The sequence below is a fragment of the Meriones unguiculatus genome, chromosome 20, assembly GCF_030254825.1.
Source record: "Meriones unguiculatus strain TT.TT164.6M chromosome 20, Bangor_MerUng_6.1, whole genome shotgun sequence".
Taxonomy (NCBI): Eukaryota; Metazoa; Chordata; class Mammalia; order Rodentia; family Muridae; genus Meriones; species Meriones unguiculatus.
The window spans coordinates 25183791-25198250 of NC_083367.1; the positions used below are offsets into that span (position 1 = coordinate 25183791).

The following is a 14460-nucleotide window of genomic DNA, read 5'->3' on the forward strand; positions in this document are numbered from 1 at the left end:
AACTAAAGAAATAGAGCTGGTAAAATCTGCACCAATATAATAATTTTGCTTTTAAATGTAGACATAACTATTATCCATTTTAGGGAATTCACTGAGAAAATACATTTGCCAAAGCATAAACCTGCATATTTGTGATGTTATTCAAACTGCTGTATCTTAGCAATGATGTTGGGAACAACCTAAACATAAATGAGAGGGTCCCAGCGATCTTCACATCCCATGGCATATCTTACAGAAGTACGGACAGTGTTCACAGAACAGACGCCTGTGATCACCAACTCCAAGCGAGTGGTGTGGTCTCAGTAACTACCACACAAACCGTATGTTTCTGCCAAATATAAAATACTGAAGACAAGCGGCATCAGTGGGACATCAGTACCCAAAGTGGAGAGCAGGAACCTAACCATGCAGAAATGTCACACAGACCCTGACGGAAGGCAGTCTGTGGAACAGGAGCCCAGGATTCTCCAAGGACATCAGTGCCGTTTGTTAAGATCTGAGAAATGACTGCATAGTCTTAACCTCAAACAGGGGAGGGTGCCTACTGCAAGAATATGCTTCAGATCCTGGACCAGAAAAGAAAATGTCACAAAGGATATTATTCAAATACGAAATTTTATAGCTCGATAAAGTAAATGTCACTACAGTCTTGACACAAAATTTCCTGGTTGATTGTGTTAGTGCCCTCGGTGTTACGAAGCAAACCCTGAAGTCTTGGGAATAAATGGCTCAGGTGACTGCAGTATAGTTTCACAGAGCTCTTTTAATATGGTTACATACGTGTTACTATGTAATGTATACACACATGTATAATATATACATACAAAGTGCAAATGTTCACAGTTGGTGAAGTGCAAATGAAAGTTACACAAGACCACTTCATGCTCCTTTCGCAACTTTTCCATATATTCCATAGTCTTTCTAAGTAATCATTGCAGCTAACTTTAGCATTTACATTCTCAGATTTAAAAGGTAAAATCTTATGGTAGAATACGGATGGCATACTGAGAAATCAGAGTTGAAGTTGCAATTCCGTTTAACTCCACAATCCTTTAAATTGTGGTATTCATTCCTTCAGAATATTTCTCACCTCTCTTTTCTCTCTCTCGCCTCTCTCTCCACTCTCTCTCATGGGACAGGGTCTCACTTTGTGTAGCCTTGGCTGGCCTGGAACTCACTGTGCAGACCAGGATGGCCTCAAGGTCACCGTGATTCTCCTGCCTCTGCATCCCACGTGCACGTTAAAGGCACGCATCCCTACCCTGGCCTACCTAATTCTTTATAATTACGAGGCACAAAAGGAAGGTAACGGCGTTACATAATCTCTAGGTGACACACAGATTGACTCATTTTTCTCAGCCTGGCCTTTTTATTCCTAGATCAAGCTCTCAACAGTTTACCAGAGATTCCTGTAGGCTAACCAGGTTTCCAGGGCCATGCACAGCTCAGGATTGCAAACATTTAGCACAGATCTCCGCATGGAGCAGTCTAATGCCCACAAATTACCAGCTAGAGTGGAGCCATTGTTGGAACGGAGGAGCATGCAAGGAATCCTGTCTGCTCGTAGAAAATCATCACATTGCCGGACGTCTGGAAGGGGCGCCCTGTCTGAGATCACTTGTTGCTCTTGAAAAGGACCCAGGGTCCTTTCCTAGCACTCACACCACCAGCTCTCACGCCCTGTAACTTGTAGTTCTAGCGCATCCAGCGCCCTCTTCTGGCCACTTTGGGCACCAGCCCATAGGTGCCCATAGATGAGGAGGGGAAAAGAACAAATAAAATAGATAAATTATAATACAAATGTATAATATGACTTTAAGAATTAAGGAAAAATAGAAAATTTTATTTTATGATGTTCTTTGACAGAAAAAAAATTCTCTGATTTGGCAAATTGCTTTATTCATTCATTCATTCATTCATTCATTCAAATAATGGTTTCAAATGTCGGTAAATATGTCTTCAGTTGCAAAATTTCAGAGACAGGCTGTGGATGTTCCTGGTAAAAGTCAAGGCCAGTAAGGAGTTCCACATCACGGACCCGGGCAATGTGTGCTTGAAATCTCTCTTCAACCCAAAGGTCTTCTGTTTTGTTTCCCTGAGAAATGAAACACAAAGCTATTTTCCACACACTGCACCTTTTCATTAGCATGAAGATATTTTATTACTTAGGCATCTATCTGTTTTGTGAGGTTTTTTAAATTGCCTTGGCTCTTCATTTGATACAACTAAATTTTGTTCAACCAGTCAAAAGTACCAAAAGAAATACTAGCCACCTTAAATTCACACCCACCGTGCATTTGCTTCAGTCACGAGTTTGTGTGTGTGTGTGTGCATACATGTTCATATGTGTTTATGTGGGCACATGCATATGGAGACCAGATGTTGATACTGAGTTTCTTCATCAATCGCTCTCCTCATTATTCTTCAGGGTCACTACCTGAAGCTGGAACTCACTGATTTGGTTATTCTGGCTGGCCAACAAGTCCCAGAGATCCTCTGGGCTCAGCCTTCCGTGTTGGGATTACGTGTGTAGAACACATCATGCAGTTTTTTATGCAGGTCATCATGCTTGCCTGGGGTGTACTTTATCAATGGAGCTATCTTCCTAGCCCGTGGACACAATATTTTTAAAGAAATACAGTCTAGGTAACATCTTTTTGTTCCTAGGCTCAGAGCTAACATTACTCATGTATATAAGTCAGTGTGAATCTGAACAGTTTTTACTGTCACTACATATCAGTAGATGGTATATAGCATTGGTTTGTGTTTTCAAACTCAAACCAAGGGCATTGTAAGTGCTAGCGTCCAGTTATTTTTTAATTCATGGAAAAGTTTATAATCTCCATAATAATGGCTCTGTATCTAGCTGGGTCATTGGTTTTAGATACAGTCTCTGGCATTTCTTCATTATAATTTAATGCAGCTTTTCAAAATCACCAAGCTGATAGGACTGTGTATTTTTACTGCTCTAAAGAACACTGTGATGAGTAATGTGGGGTGTTCTCCTTGTAGTTAATAACATAGACTTGAGAATATGTGAATCAATGAAGTTGCTAGTTATGAACACACGCAATTTGAAATCTACAAAATGTTAAGCATAACATTCCTTGGAGTGTTTGTACCAGTTTACACTCTTATAAGCAGTGGAAAATGATCCCCATATTCCCATAGCTTTCATCTAGTCATGAGTATGAAATAGCAGTTATTATCCTAAATTACCGCTGTTTTTTAACCCATCACATTAGTATCTCCTATTTATCATTATAAATGTCTCACCCATACTGCTGTACTCATAATTCTAGCTCCCTCTCCTTCCCATGCCCCCATGCCTGTGTGTGTGCACATGTGTGAACTGAGTCTAACATTTCATGCTGCAAGGTGATGAAATTTTCATTTACATACTTCATTTAGGGAAACATTAATTTAATGTCAACTTTGCTGCAGAACTACAATGCTTGTGTCCAGAATTAAAAAAATAATTATATTACCCTAGTGAGTATCAAACACACACACATACATACACACACACAAAGACCTCCAGATATAAATGCTTGCTTATATACGCCGATTCATGTTTGATATTAACTCTACAGATCATACATCCATAGAAAAGCAAAACTCTCCCACAAAGCATTAAAACATAAGTTTTCGATAGAGCCGCTTTTGTGACAGGCCAAACAAGATGCGAGCAAACATTTTCTGGGCCCCAGGTTGCCCCAGGAATACTCACAGGACAGCTTTCCATGTTGGTGGGTCTGTGCGGGATGATGAAAGGCAGGACATCCAGCCACCCACGGCAGCTCTCGGGCGCCGTGGTTTTGTCTTTACAGCTCGTGAGCACCACAAAGTAGTGTGTGGGGATAGGAACATCGGTGTCAGCTACGTATCTGAAAACATAATTAAAGGTGAAGACCTGCTAAAAGGAATAAGTGGAAAGGACGGAGTGTGTGGAAAGTGTAGTCTTATCGTAGTTGCCTTCCACCTCAGTGAGCCAGAAATTTCCAGTCAAGTCCTAAATATGATCATGCTAACATTATAGCCAAACGTTAGAATACGAGGAAAGCCCATGGAACTCTGCCCCCTGTGTTTCCCCAGTCTGCTGGCATCATACTCCGCAGAGATATCCTCTAATGGAGTGGGTACTAAGAGCAAAGGATCTGATTTCTCGTGGCTGTGCACTGTGGGCCCATCTGCCCTTCTAAGACTCTCGGCTAATCACCTTTAACATGGAGGTGTCCACCGGGCTCAGCTGCGGCTAAATCCAGATAACAGAGTTTGCTGGTTTTCTTTCTAGTAGCAAACACGAACCCCCATGTGAAGGTTTTGAGTGAAAATAAAGGTGCAGTATTATTTGAGTCCGCTAGAGGAAATCTCCATGCTTGTACGGACAGCGACATATTACTGATTTGGACTCCGACTGTCTGGGATTCCCGTTCTGGTTTTGCCAAGTTATTAGGTCAAAAACCTATGTAGACAAGATACTTATCTCTTCTAGCCCTGGTTTCCTCATTTCTGACTTCGGGCTAAGGGACCCTAACATCAAGTTGTTTTTTAGATTAAACAAAGCCTGTGTAAATGCTTAGAAATCTGCCTCATGCGGTAAAGAGCTCTCAAAACATTAGCATTAGCAAATGGTGAGGAACAGAATCCACTAAACAATGGAACGAAAGTCAGGTGTGGTGACACACACCTATAACCCCAGCTCTTGGGATACAGAAACAAGAGGATCAGGAGTTCAAATATATCCTCAGCAACACAGTGAGAGGCCAGCCTGTGTTACATTTGGTCTTGCCTCAAAACCAGACAAATAAAAAGCAGTGAAATGGAAGAGCAGGGAACACACAGGAGCCCGCTACACACTTACTGTGAGATTTACCTCATCACAAGGTCTGAGAAGAAAGCAGAGCTTTGCATAATCTAGGCTGGCATGTTGCTGTTGTTTATTTTTGTCCTTCTGACATTTTGATAAGAAAAAAAAGCAAAGGTTTGGACTTCGTTCTGAAACAGCCTAGTACTGAAACACGCTAAAGTGCAGCCTCCTGCAATGGCTTTAGTAAGTATTAAGGTATCTAGTTTGTTTGGACTAGTTTTCTACTGAAATCTATTTGCATCCTCTACTGAAAACTAGTTTGTGGATTGTCCACTGTATCTTTGAAATTTACTAAGGTAAACTTAGTCTTTACTTGATTTTTCCTAATTGTAGTTGGTTTGATTCTATATTTATTTTATATTACCCCGACTCTCTACATCTCCTTCAGAAATTCTTATCTTTTCTTGGTCCATTGTTTATAAATTTTCCAATAAATTTTTTGTTAAGCTTTGCCTGGAAACTATTAGTTTAAATTTTGGACATATGATTTTTTTTTTTTTTTTTTTTTTGCTAAATATTTAGGGAATTTGAGTTGAAAAAATTGACATCAACAGCAACTGACTATGAGTGTGCTATATATATATACTATGTAATGTGGAGATTACACAGTATCTAGTTAAAGTTTTTGAAATTTTTTTTCTCTTATAATACTATATTGCTAAATCAAAAAGCCAAATTACTTACTGTGTGATTTCTTCTGGGGCATCAAAATGGCCATCATAATTATAATCGAATATTGGTCCACTAACCACATTCACTCCATTTCTTTCTGCAGCATATTTTAAAAGGAGAACCTCATGGAAGTAGTCCCACATTTCTAAAAATGAGAGAAATATCCGAGTCTATTGAACATGGACATGTTTTTTATTATTGGTGCGTTTAAGTACCGTCATATCCAACTTTTGTAATTGTCAGTGGTGATTGAATAGTTCCACAAGGTAGTTTATGCAACCAAAATAAAGCCACGTTGATGAGACTTTTTATTGCTTTAGTTTCAGACTTCAAATTGCAGCAAAGTATGTCTCCAAATTCCTTCAACATTGGATGTTAACAATAGTCAGACCACACATGTTATCTTATTGATTATCATTCCATAAATAAACTTTTACATTTCTTTCACTTATGGTAAATATTAGTAGAATTTAGCTTTATGAATAGCTCTTAACAAGTAAAGGTTAAAAACAAACTTTAAAAAAAATTATCAAATTCTAGCAACAAGTCAAAATTGTAGTTAGTTGAAAAGAAACTGCATCAAGAGTTTTGAACCTGTATTTAAAATAGCAGAATAAAATGGCTCCATGCCGATAACAAATTGCAATAATAAAACAGAGGTTCAGTTTGGGAGTGAAAGGAGTCACTTTGTTAATTTAATGTTAATATTTCTGTACCACCAGGCCTGTAATCCCAGCTACTTTACGGGATTAGAAAAAAGGATGACACGCTCAAGGCCTGCCTGGACTACAGAATGAATTCAAGGTCAACCTAGTAAACTCAGCCACACCCTATTCCAAAATAAAGAATATGAACAGTGGACCAAATCAGTCCAGGTGCATGGATCAGACCAGAGTTGTGGGTCAGGGTGGGTTGCTTGTCCAGCATGTGGAAGGCCCTAAGTCTAATGGCCAGTGTGAGAGGGGGAGGGTAGGCACTTACTTTTGAATTCTTCATACATTGGGACCAAATTACTTGTAATTAAAGCATCATATTGACTCTCATTTCCTCCGATTGCTGTAAAACAATGACTTTTATTAAGTGTAGGATTTCAGTTGACTTATTCTTTGCTTTCATTAAGTCTCTAAACTCTCAAAAATTTCTAAATCTTGAATCTCTTAAAACAAAACAAAACAAACCAGAGTCACAGAGTCAAATACCAGGAGTAAAGCCATCCTCAGAAACTGAAATTGTTGAAATTCTCATGAAAATATGAAAATGACATTCCATGATGAACAGAAAAAAAAAAAAAGATGAGTTTTAGAAAAATCACAATGGTTTTCGTGTGACCCAAGGAGAGAACTTTCCTTTAAAAGAAACAAAAACAAAAAACAAACAGTGTGAAATTCATTTGGCTGGTTAATTCACAGTTCAAAGCTGTCAGACATACAGCCAAACTGAGGAGACAGTTCCAGCCCTGTTTCTTTGCACAAAACAGCTGCATTCTCTGAGGACCTTAGCTCAGGCGGCACGCCAGAGATAATGTTTTCTTAGATGCCTGTGTCACTTTCCAAATACCCTTCAGTTGTTAAATTAAACCTAAACCTGCTGAACTCTCCACACATCTGGGCCCGATTAGAGCTAATATGTGGTTCCCACAGAAAAATTTATTAGCCTTTAAGGAAGCTGCTGTACCACTTCTGGCCAGCTCACGACCACTGAAGCCTCTCGGCAGCCCAAGCAGGTCATTTGGACGGGGAATATATGTTTAACGCACAGGCCACATCCGCCGATTGAGGCCTTCCTAGCTGCTCTAAAAGAGTTTCACTAACCCGGAGGATAGAGGAAGCCACGGGTGATATTCTTGTCTGCTAAATAGAAGGAACACTTTTGGCTCTCAGAAGGATCAACCCTGACATCAGCCCGCAGACAGTCTGGGACCGTGGGAGGTAGAGGTGATGTGTCTCCCTGTTGAAAGAGGGAAAAGGAGAAAAAAGTTACGCCCACGGTCGCGGCTCAGCCACTGCCTTATTTGGCTTAGATTTCCCTAAGCTGTTTTTCATTTACCCTCTTCCTATTTTCTTAGTGAATCAGGTCTATGCTAGCAACGGGAATGGATGTATTCAGCTATGTTTTTCCGTGTGGTTCTCTTCTGGTTAGAGGACATTGGGAGGGTAAAGCAAATATACCTTGGAAAAGGACATTTGTGGAATAAAACCTGAACTGAGAGCAAAGAAATAATAGGAGCTATTGCTGAAAGCGAATTCTTTTTCAGGGCTGAACTTTTCTGTAGGCTTATGTTGTACATGCAAATGGGAAGTGGGTGGAAAATGTCGGAGCTGGAGAGTTAGTCAGTAAGTGACAGCCCCGGCTGCCCCCTCAGTTCCGTTCCCAGCACCCACAGGGCAGATCACACTGTCATCTGTAACTCCACTTCCAGGTAAGCTGACACTGTCTTCTGGCCCTGTGGGCACCAGACACACACATGGTATAAAATGTATAAAATGTATACACTTAAAAGTAAATAAATCTCTTTTAAAAATGAAAACTAAAATATAAACAAATTATATGTAGATAGGAATTAGCTACATTGTTTTCAAACTGGGCAAAAAACTTCTAATTAGCCTAAAAATGATTCAAAGAGCTATAGTTATCTAAACATATAATATATATAAGTATATTTACATACCATACGTTACAGCACACATATAACATAAATAACATATTATATATAACAAGTACAATATATAATATAATACGTGTGTATGTGTGTGTGTTTGAGACATGGTCTCATGTATACCAGGTTGGCCTCGAACTTGCTATTTAGCCAAGGATGACTTTTAATTCTTCACCCTCATACCTTCACCTTCCAAGGAATTACAGGTATTCCAAGCCTTATTTATATGGTGGTGGACAGTGAGCCCAGAGTTACACCCCCACGGGCCAAGCATGCTCCCAACTGAACTATATCCCCCCGCCCCCAAACATTCCTATTTTTGAAGTAAAATAAATCAGAAAATAGATTTTAAAGTTACAATTTTTAAAATCACAGTTAAAGACCAATACTGAACCCCATCCATAGGGTTACTCTGCAAACATGATTGATGGCAGTGGATGCCTGGCCTCCATACTCATGATGACAATGCAATGTGGTCACCATATTGGATGAACACATACTCAGAAATAAATAAAAAAATATGCTATTGGCTTCCGTTTTTCTGAAGGCTTTGATGGGCTTATTATTCTGCACTATACTCGATGAATATTTTTCTGAAAAAAAAAACTGGAAGTACTTTATTTAACAAGAAAATTTTGCTGAATTTGTCCTGCTTTTTACTGGCTGAGCTGTGCTTACAGCAAATGTTAGCTACATTGTCTACATAATAGTATGAGCTCAGTTCACAAGAGAAGAGGCAGTGCATACTCTGTGCTGTTCTCTCAGGCAGAAGAGCAACGCCAGGGTCCAGATGGGTGAGAGCTGAAGGTAAGGGAAGTCAGGGGAAACCAGGGAAGCCAGGCAGGGCCTGGGAATGCTGGAAGGTTGCAATTCTCCAGCAGGACAGTGTTTTCCGGGAGCTCAGTTCACTTCTCATCTTGATTCAATACACACTTTTATCTTTACTTTCTGCTAAAGTTCATGAAGAGGCATTGATAATGAAAAACACATAAGAAATCAGAATACATATTCAGAGGTTGGACCAAAAAAACAGGATGGAACCTCCTTTAAAAGACAAATAACTAAAAACTAGATCTACCATAGACGACCCTGCTCCACGCCTCAGTGTTTACCTGAAGTACGCCTAGCCTGCGTCCCTGAGGTAGTTAAACACCATGTTTACTGCCTATGGCCCACTGCAGCTGTGCAGAAGCATAAAGAAAACACGCTCCATAGCACAATGGCATGCATTCAGCCACAAAGAAGAATAAAGTTACCTTGTTGAAAGAAAAGTAGATGCAACAAGAAATAATTATACTCAGCAAATTCAGGCAGTCTCTGAAAACAAACATTGCATGTTTTTTCTTATGTGTGGCTGTTAGATTTCTATAGATACATAAAATCCTCTACGTAGATACGACATGAAAGTGGAAGCCAAACTGTCTAGGCAGCGGTTCTCAACTTGTGGGTCGTGACCCCTTCGGGGGTTGCATATCAGCTATCCTGTATATCAGATATTTACATTATGACCTATAGCAGTAGCAAAATTGCAGTTATGAAGTAGCCACAAAATAATTTTATGGCTAGGGGTCACCACAACATGAGGAACGGTATTAAAGGGCTGCAGCGTTGGGAAGGTGGGAGCCAACTGCTCTCATGGGGAAGCAGGGGCTAACAGGATGAGGGAAATGCAAGGAAGAGGACAGTAGGAGGATGAGGGCAGGTGCTCTGTATATAACGCATATGTGTGTGAAAATGTCCTCATCGATAAGGTAAAGAGAAAAAAAAACACACACAGAAGTTAAAAAGCAGGTAAACAGTAACCAGACAGAGGAGGCCAGTAAACGAGGAAAATCAGCGACCTATGTTTGGATGGAATTTGAAGTCTCCTAAAAACAGAGGAATATGTAGGCCCAGCTGAAAGCAAAAGAGGAGCTTAAAATCCATGAAATGGGTGGGGTGGGGTGGGACAAAGAGAACACTTATCTTCTGGAGAGCTTAAACCGCAAAGTGCCTCTGTCCAGGGCGTGGTGCACATTAAGCAAAGAGCAGACATACCATACCATATGCCAGACAAGAACAAGATGAATCTCTGCTTCATGAGTTACAGGCCCCACCCCATCCCACTGCCCCATGTGCACCGTAAATCATGTACACCAGTGGGCTGAATTAGAAATGTTCTTTCTTTGAAAAAAAAATTACTCTGACAATTAAATTTAATATTATTTATAGTTGGAAGCACATGACAAAATGGCTGTTCCTCTTTTTAATTGAACTATGGAATCCTGTAAGTTGGAAAGCATCAACCGCATAGTTTGGTGTCTCGTTCTGAAACAGTGAGACAGCCAAGGAAGGACCAAAAGGTACTTGGTGAGGGTGAGAAAGAGAAATCCAGGAGGCAATACAGAAAGCAGAAGAAAACCTTGAAGGAGGTATGAGGCTATACAGCATTTATTAAAGAATAGAAGGTGGGAAAGATAATGAAAAATTCGTGGCATTTAAGGACAAAAGACATAGCAGCAGAAATAAAGTACACTGTATAATCTGGAGAGGATGTTGATGCTATGTCTCAAAGAGTAAAATAAAGACATAGGTGGGGAAAAGTCCGGAACTGTAATATTAGAATATCAGCCTATTAATATATCCTATAAGTTTAGAGAGAGAAAAAAAAATCTTCTAAAGTTGAGAAGTCTACTAAGCCACCAACTAAATATACTGCCAGAATAAAAATGTTTTGCGATGCGCATAGTTTCCAAAATGTATCACCTGGTGCTAGGGACAAAATACATTCAGTTGTGCAGTGCTTGTATAGGGTTCATGGGGCCCTGAGCTCAGTTCTCATCAAGCAAGATGTGAACATGCCTGTATTTCCAGCATCCAGGGCAAAGACAGACAGGAGGGTAAAAAGCTTGAGGAGATTCTGGGTTGTATGAGACCAAGTGACAAAACAAACAAACAAACAAACAAAAAAGTACCCTTCCTTCTTTCTTTCTGTGAAAACACAAAGAATCAGACCAAGAAAGACATTTAACTAAATGTAGTAGATGAACAATCACCCCACCAAGATACAGGGTCTCGAAAGCTCGCTTATACCGTTTTCAAAGGGTACCAGAGGAAAAGGTTCTGAATGACCATTTCCTCCCCTTAGCAATAAAGAGGCACGGGGCTCTGTGGTGAAATGGGGCAAGCTTGATTACTGAGTCGGCACCGTAAACACACGGGAAGTTGTGAGCTGTTAGGGTGTATTCTGTCACGTTATTCTCACATCCTCCATGCTTAGTAAGGGTTTGGTTTGGTTTGGTTTGGTTTGGTTTTGGATAAAGTGAAAATGAGCAGGGACAGCAAAGAGATGCTTGCTTTCCATTCTGGTGTGGGGACCAAACAGGTCTTGATCAGCAAGTGAAGATAGTCCCATTCAAGTGATAGATGCCCCTTACCTGCGGGCCATGCAGTTCAAAGAAATGTCTGGAACATATATACATATATATACACACACACATATGTATTGACAATTATATGTACTAGGACAATACATATATATATATATATATATATACAATTATACATATTAGGATATATATGATTATATATAATGTATATTATATATATTTTTCCTTCGTTCTTCAAAGACTAACAAACATGATTAGGTCATAACTTATAAAAACCAAGAGGGCTGTTTAAGGCTTCCCACTGCAAGGTGGGGATCTGGCTCAGTAGCAGGTACCTGCAGCAGGTGTGAGGCTCTGAGCTCGGATCCCCAGAGTCACACGAGTCAGAACTGCAGAGCGTGCCTGCCACCGCCGGGCTCCTGCAGCAAGCTGCGGTGCAGGCCGGAGAGGCTCTGGATGGCTTGCTCAGCCACGCACGGCAGTGCCTCTGTCTAAACACGCCAGAAGGAGGGGACCAAAACCCCAGGTCATCCTCTGACCTCCACATGTGCATCCACACTTAGATATATACATACAGACAGACAGACACATGCATACATACATACATATATATATATATACACACATAACACACATATACATTTACATATATGCTCGTACACACATACATATACACATACACACATTGCACACACATACACACATCCATACTACACACACACAAATTTTAAAAGTTCCTAATGATGTGTGTATATATACTATGTAATGTATATTATACATAATATCTATATAGCGCGTAAATATATTAGCTAACTTTTTATCAGTGAGTGTTCTGACTTCATGCTAAATTGGTGAAGTATCTCCTTTCAACAGCCACGACAATTCTTGCTTTGTTTTCAGTTTTTCATCTAGTTAGAAAAGTAACTCAGCTCTTCCTTTCTGGGTAGGCCCAGAAGCACCGTCCAAATAAGACCTGACCAGATTTAATGCTTCCAGGCGTGGTTGTGGGGGGACCCTGACTTCAAGGGACAATTCCTCCCCCAGGTCTCTTCTGACAGAACAACAGACATCACACCACCCACCGAAGCCACAGAGAGACAAAAGCTCTGTAAAACTCAAGGACAAACCAAATGCACCCATGCTCCAAAGCGCTTATTTAAACCTGATTTCTCAGGCGCAGAGCTGATCTACGACATTTTATGTGAAACTCTAAACATCCTCCTGTGTAATTTTCTTGAACCACAACACACAGGCAGAGCAATTTCTGAATTAGAAAGCAGAAAATTGCTAGAATTCCATCCTGTCATGTGGAGGGGAAATGCACGGGCAGGTCTGTGGGATCAGAGAACAGACGGGGTCTTTTGGTAACAAAGAAGTTAGTTTTAGAGAATAATCAAGAACTGTAGTAAGCACCGAGCCTGAACTCAGTTGCAGCCTCTCTGCCTTTGGTTCAAGGCTCATGTAAATTCAAGGATACCAGGCTACAAGGGGAAGCATCAAAAGCATCCACATCTCCTTTAACTCCACTCAAGTTAACTCCTGCCTGCTCGCCCAGACTTTTCATGGTCAGGAACTGGATGAAGAAATTGACCTGCGTCATGCCAGCCCTTTCAAGGCACACACAAAATAGAGATTATTTTAAGGAATGTTAAAGAAAAGCACAAACACCCGAATAGTTTCCCCTTTAAAGGGAGTAATGGGGCCACCAGCCTACCCAGGAACTCAGGTAGCTGTATGACTACCCCCGTTGGCAATGGCCACAACTGAATCATTGTTGGCTGTGAAGACAGCTTTAGTTAGTTCTAGAAAAATATGCTCATTCATCTCAAATTTACTTATTTGGAACCAAGAAAAGTAGATAAATTAAATATAGTCAGTTACTTCCTCTCTCTAAAGAACATGGTGCCCTTAGCACAAACAGTAATATCTAGAGTTTATTATGACTTTTTGGCTCTAATGCTATGGTTTGTCCTACACACACACACACACACACACACACACACACAGCTTCCTGATTGTTTATTCACCCTTCTGCTTGGTAGGTAGCTTTGTTCTTAAAATGTTGAGACCAACTCACCCAATACATATACTTTAGTTAGTAGTATTCAGACAGTGCAACTGTGCTGTAGACTTGAAATAAAACCCTTTCCTCCCTGTCCTGGCTGGTTTTGTGTGTCAGCTACAGTCATCAGAGAGAAAGGAGCCTCAGTTGAGAAAATGCCTCCATGAGATCCAGCTGTAAGGCATTTTCTCAGTTAGTGACTGATGTGGGAAGGCCCAGCCCATGGTGGATGGTGCCATCCCTGGGAATGTGGTCATGGGTTCTATAAGAAAGCAGGCTGAATGTCTGATTGCATGCGGGTTGATGCCCCAGGTCCTGCCTCTGAGAAAAAGGTATCAGACGGGTCTGATGCTCTTTGGGTGGATGACACCTAAATGAACACCAGTACAAAGTCCCAATTTATTTCTAATATCAGAGATCAGACCTCTACTCTTGCCTGATGTGTCTAAAACAAAAAGGAGGAACTGTAGAGAGCTGCGGAATGCTGTGCCTTAAAGATGGAGCTGGTTTCCGCCTTCCACCTTCCCGATGGTGAGTGCTCTCTGTCATGAACAATTCCACATTTGGCTAAGGCTGAGGATCTGGCTTGCTTTCATGTATGTGGACCTATCTGCATTGCCCACGTGGCACGCTGGGGTTGGCTACCCAGAGGCTATTTAAGCTGTGGGCTGGCTTTCCCCAGGGTCAAATGATTGGTCAAGGTTCCTGAATAAACTGCATTGAAAAAAAAAAAGAAAAGAAAAAGAAAGCAGGCTGAGCAAGCCGTGGAGAGCAAGCCAATAAGCAGCACCCCTCCATGGCCTCTGCATCAGCTCCTGCCTCCAGGTTCCTG

The 14460-nt window shown here is 40.7% G+C and overlaps 1 protein-coding gene across 1 annotated transcript in view; it reads right to left on the reverse strand.

Annotated features, from left to right (window-relative positions):
• Positions 1-745: 745 nt before the first annotated feature.
• The window catches only part of Enpp3 (ectonucleotide pyrophosphatase/phosphodiesterase 3), a 68448-nt gene continuing 54733 nt past the window's right edge, over positions 746-14460 (reverse strand). The window contains exons 21-25 of the mRNA XM_060373143.1: positions 7354-7489; positions 6524-6598; positions 5555-5687; positions 3731-3887; positions 746-2095 (exon numbers count right to left, since the gene is read on the reverse strand). Of these exons, the coding sequence (XP_060229126.1) occupies positions 1925-2095; positions 3731-3887; positions 5555-5687; positions 6524-6598; positions 7354-7489 (672 nt within the window). The 3' untranslated portion in view covers positions 746-1924. The remainder of the gene's footprint in view (positions 2096-3730; positions 3888-5554; positions 5688-6523; positions 6599-7353; positions 7490-14460) is intronic.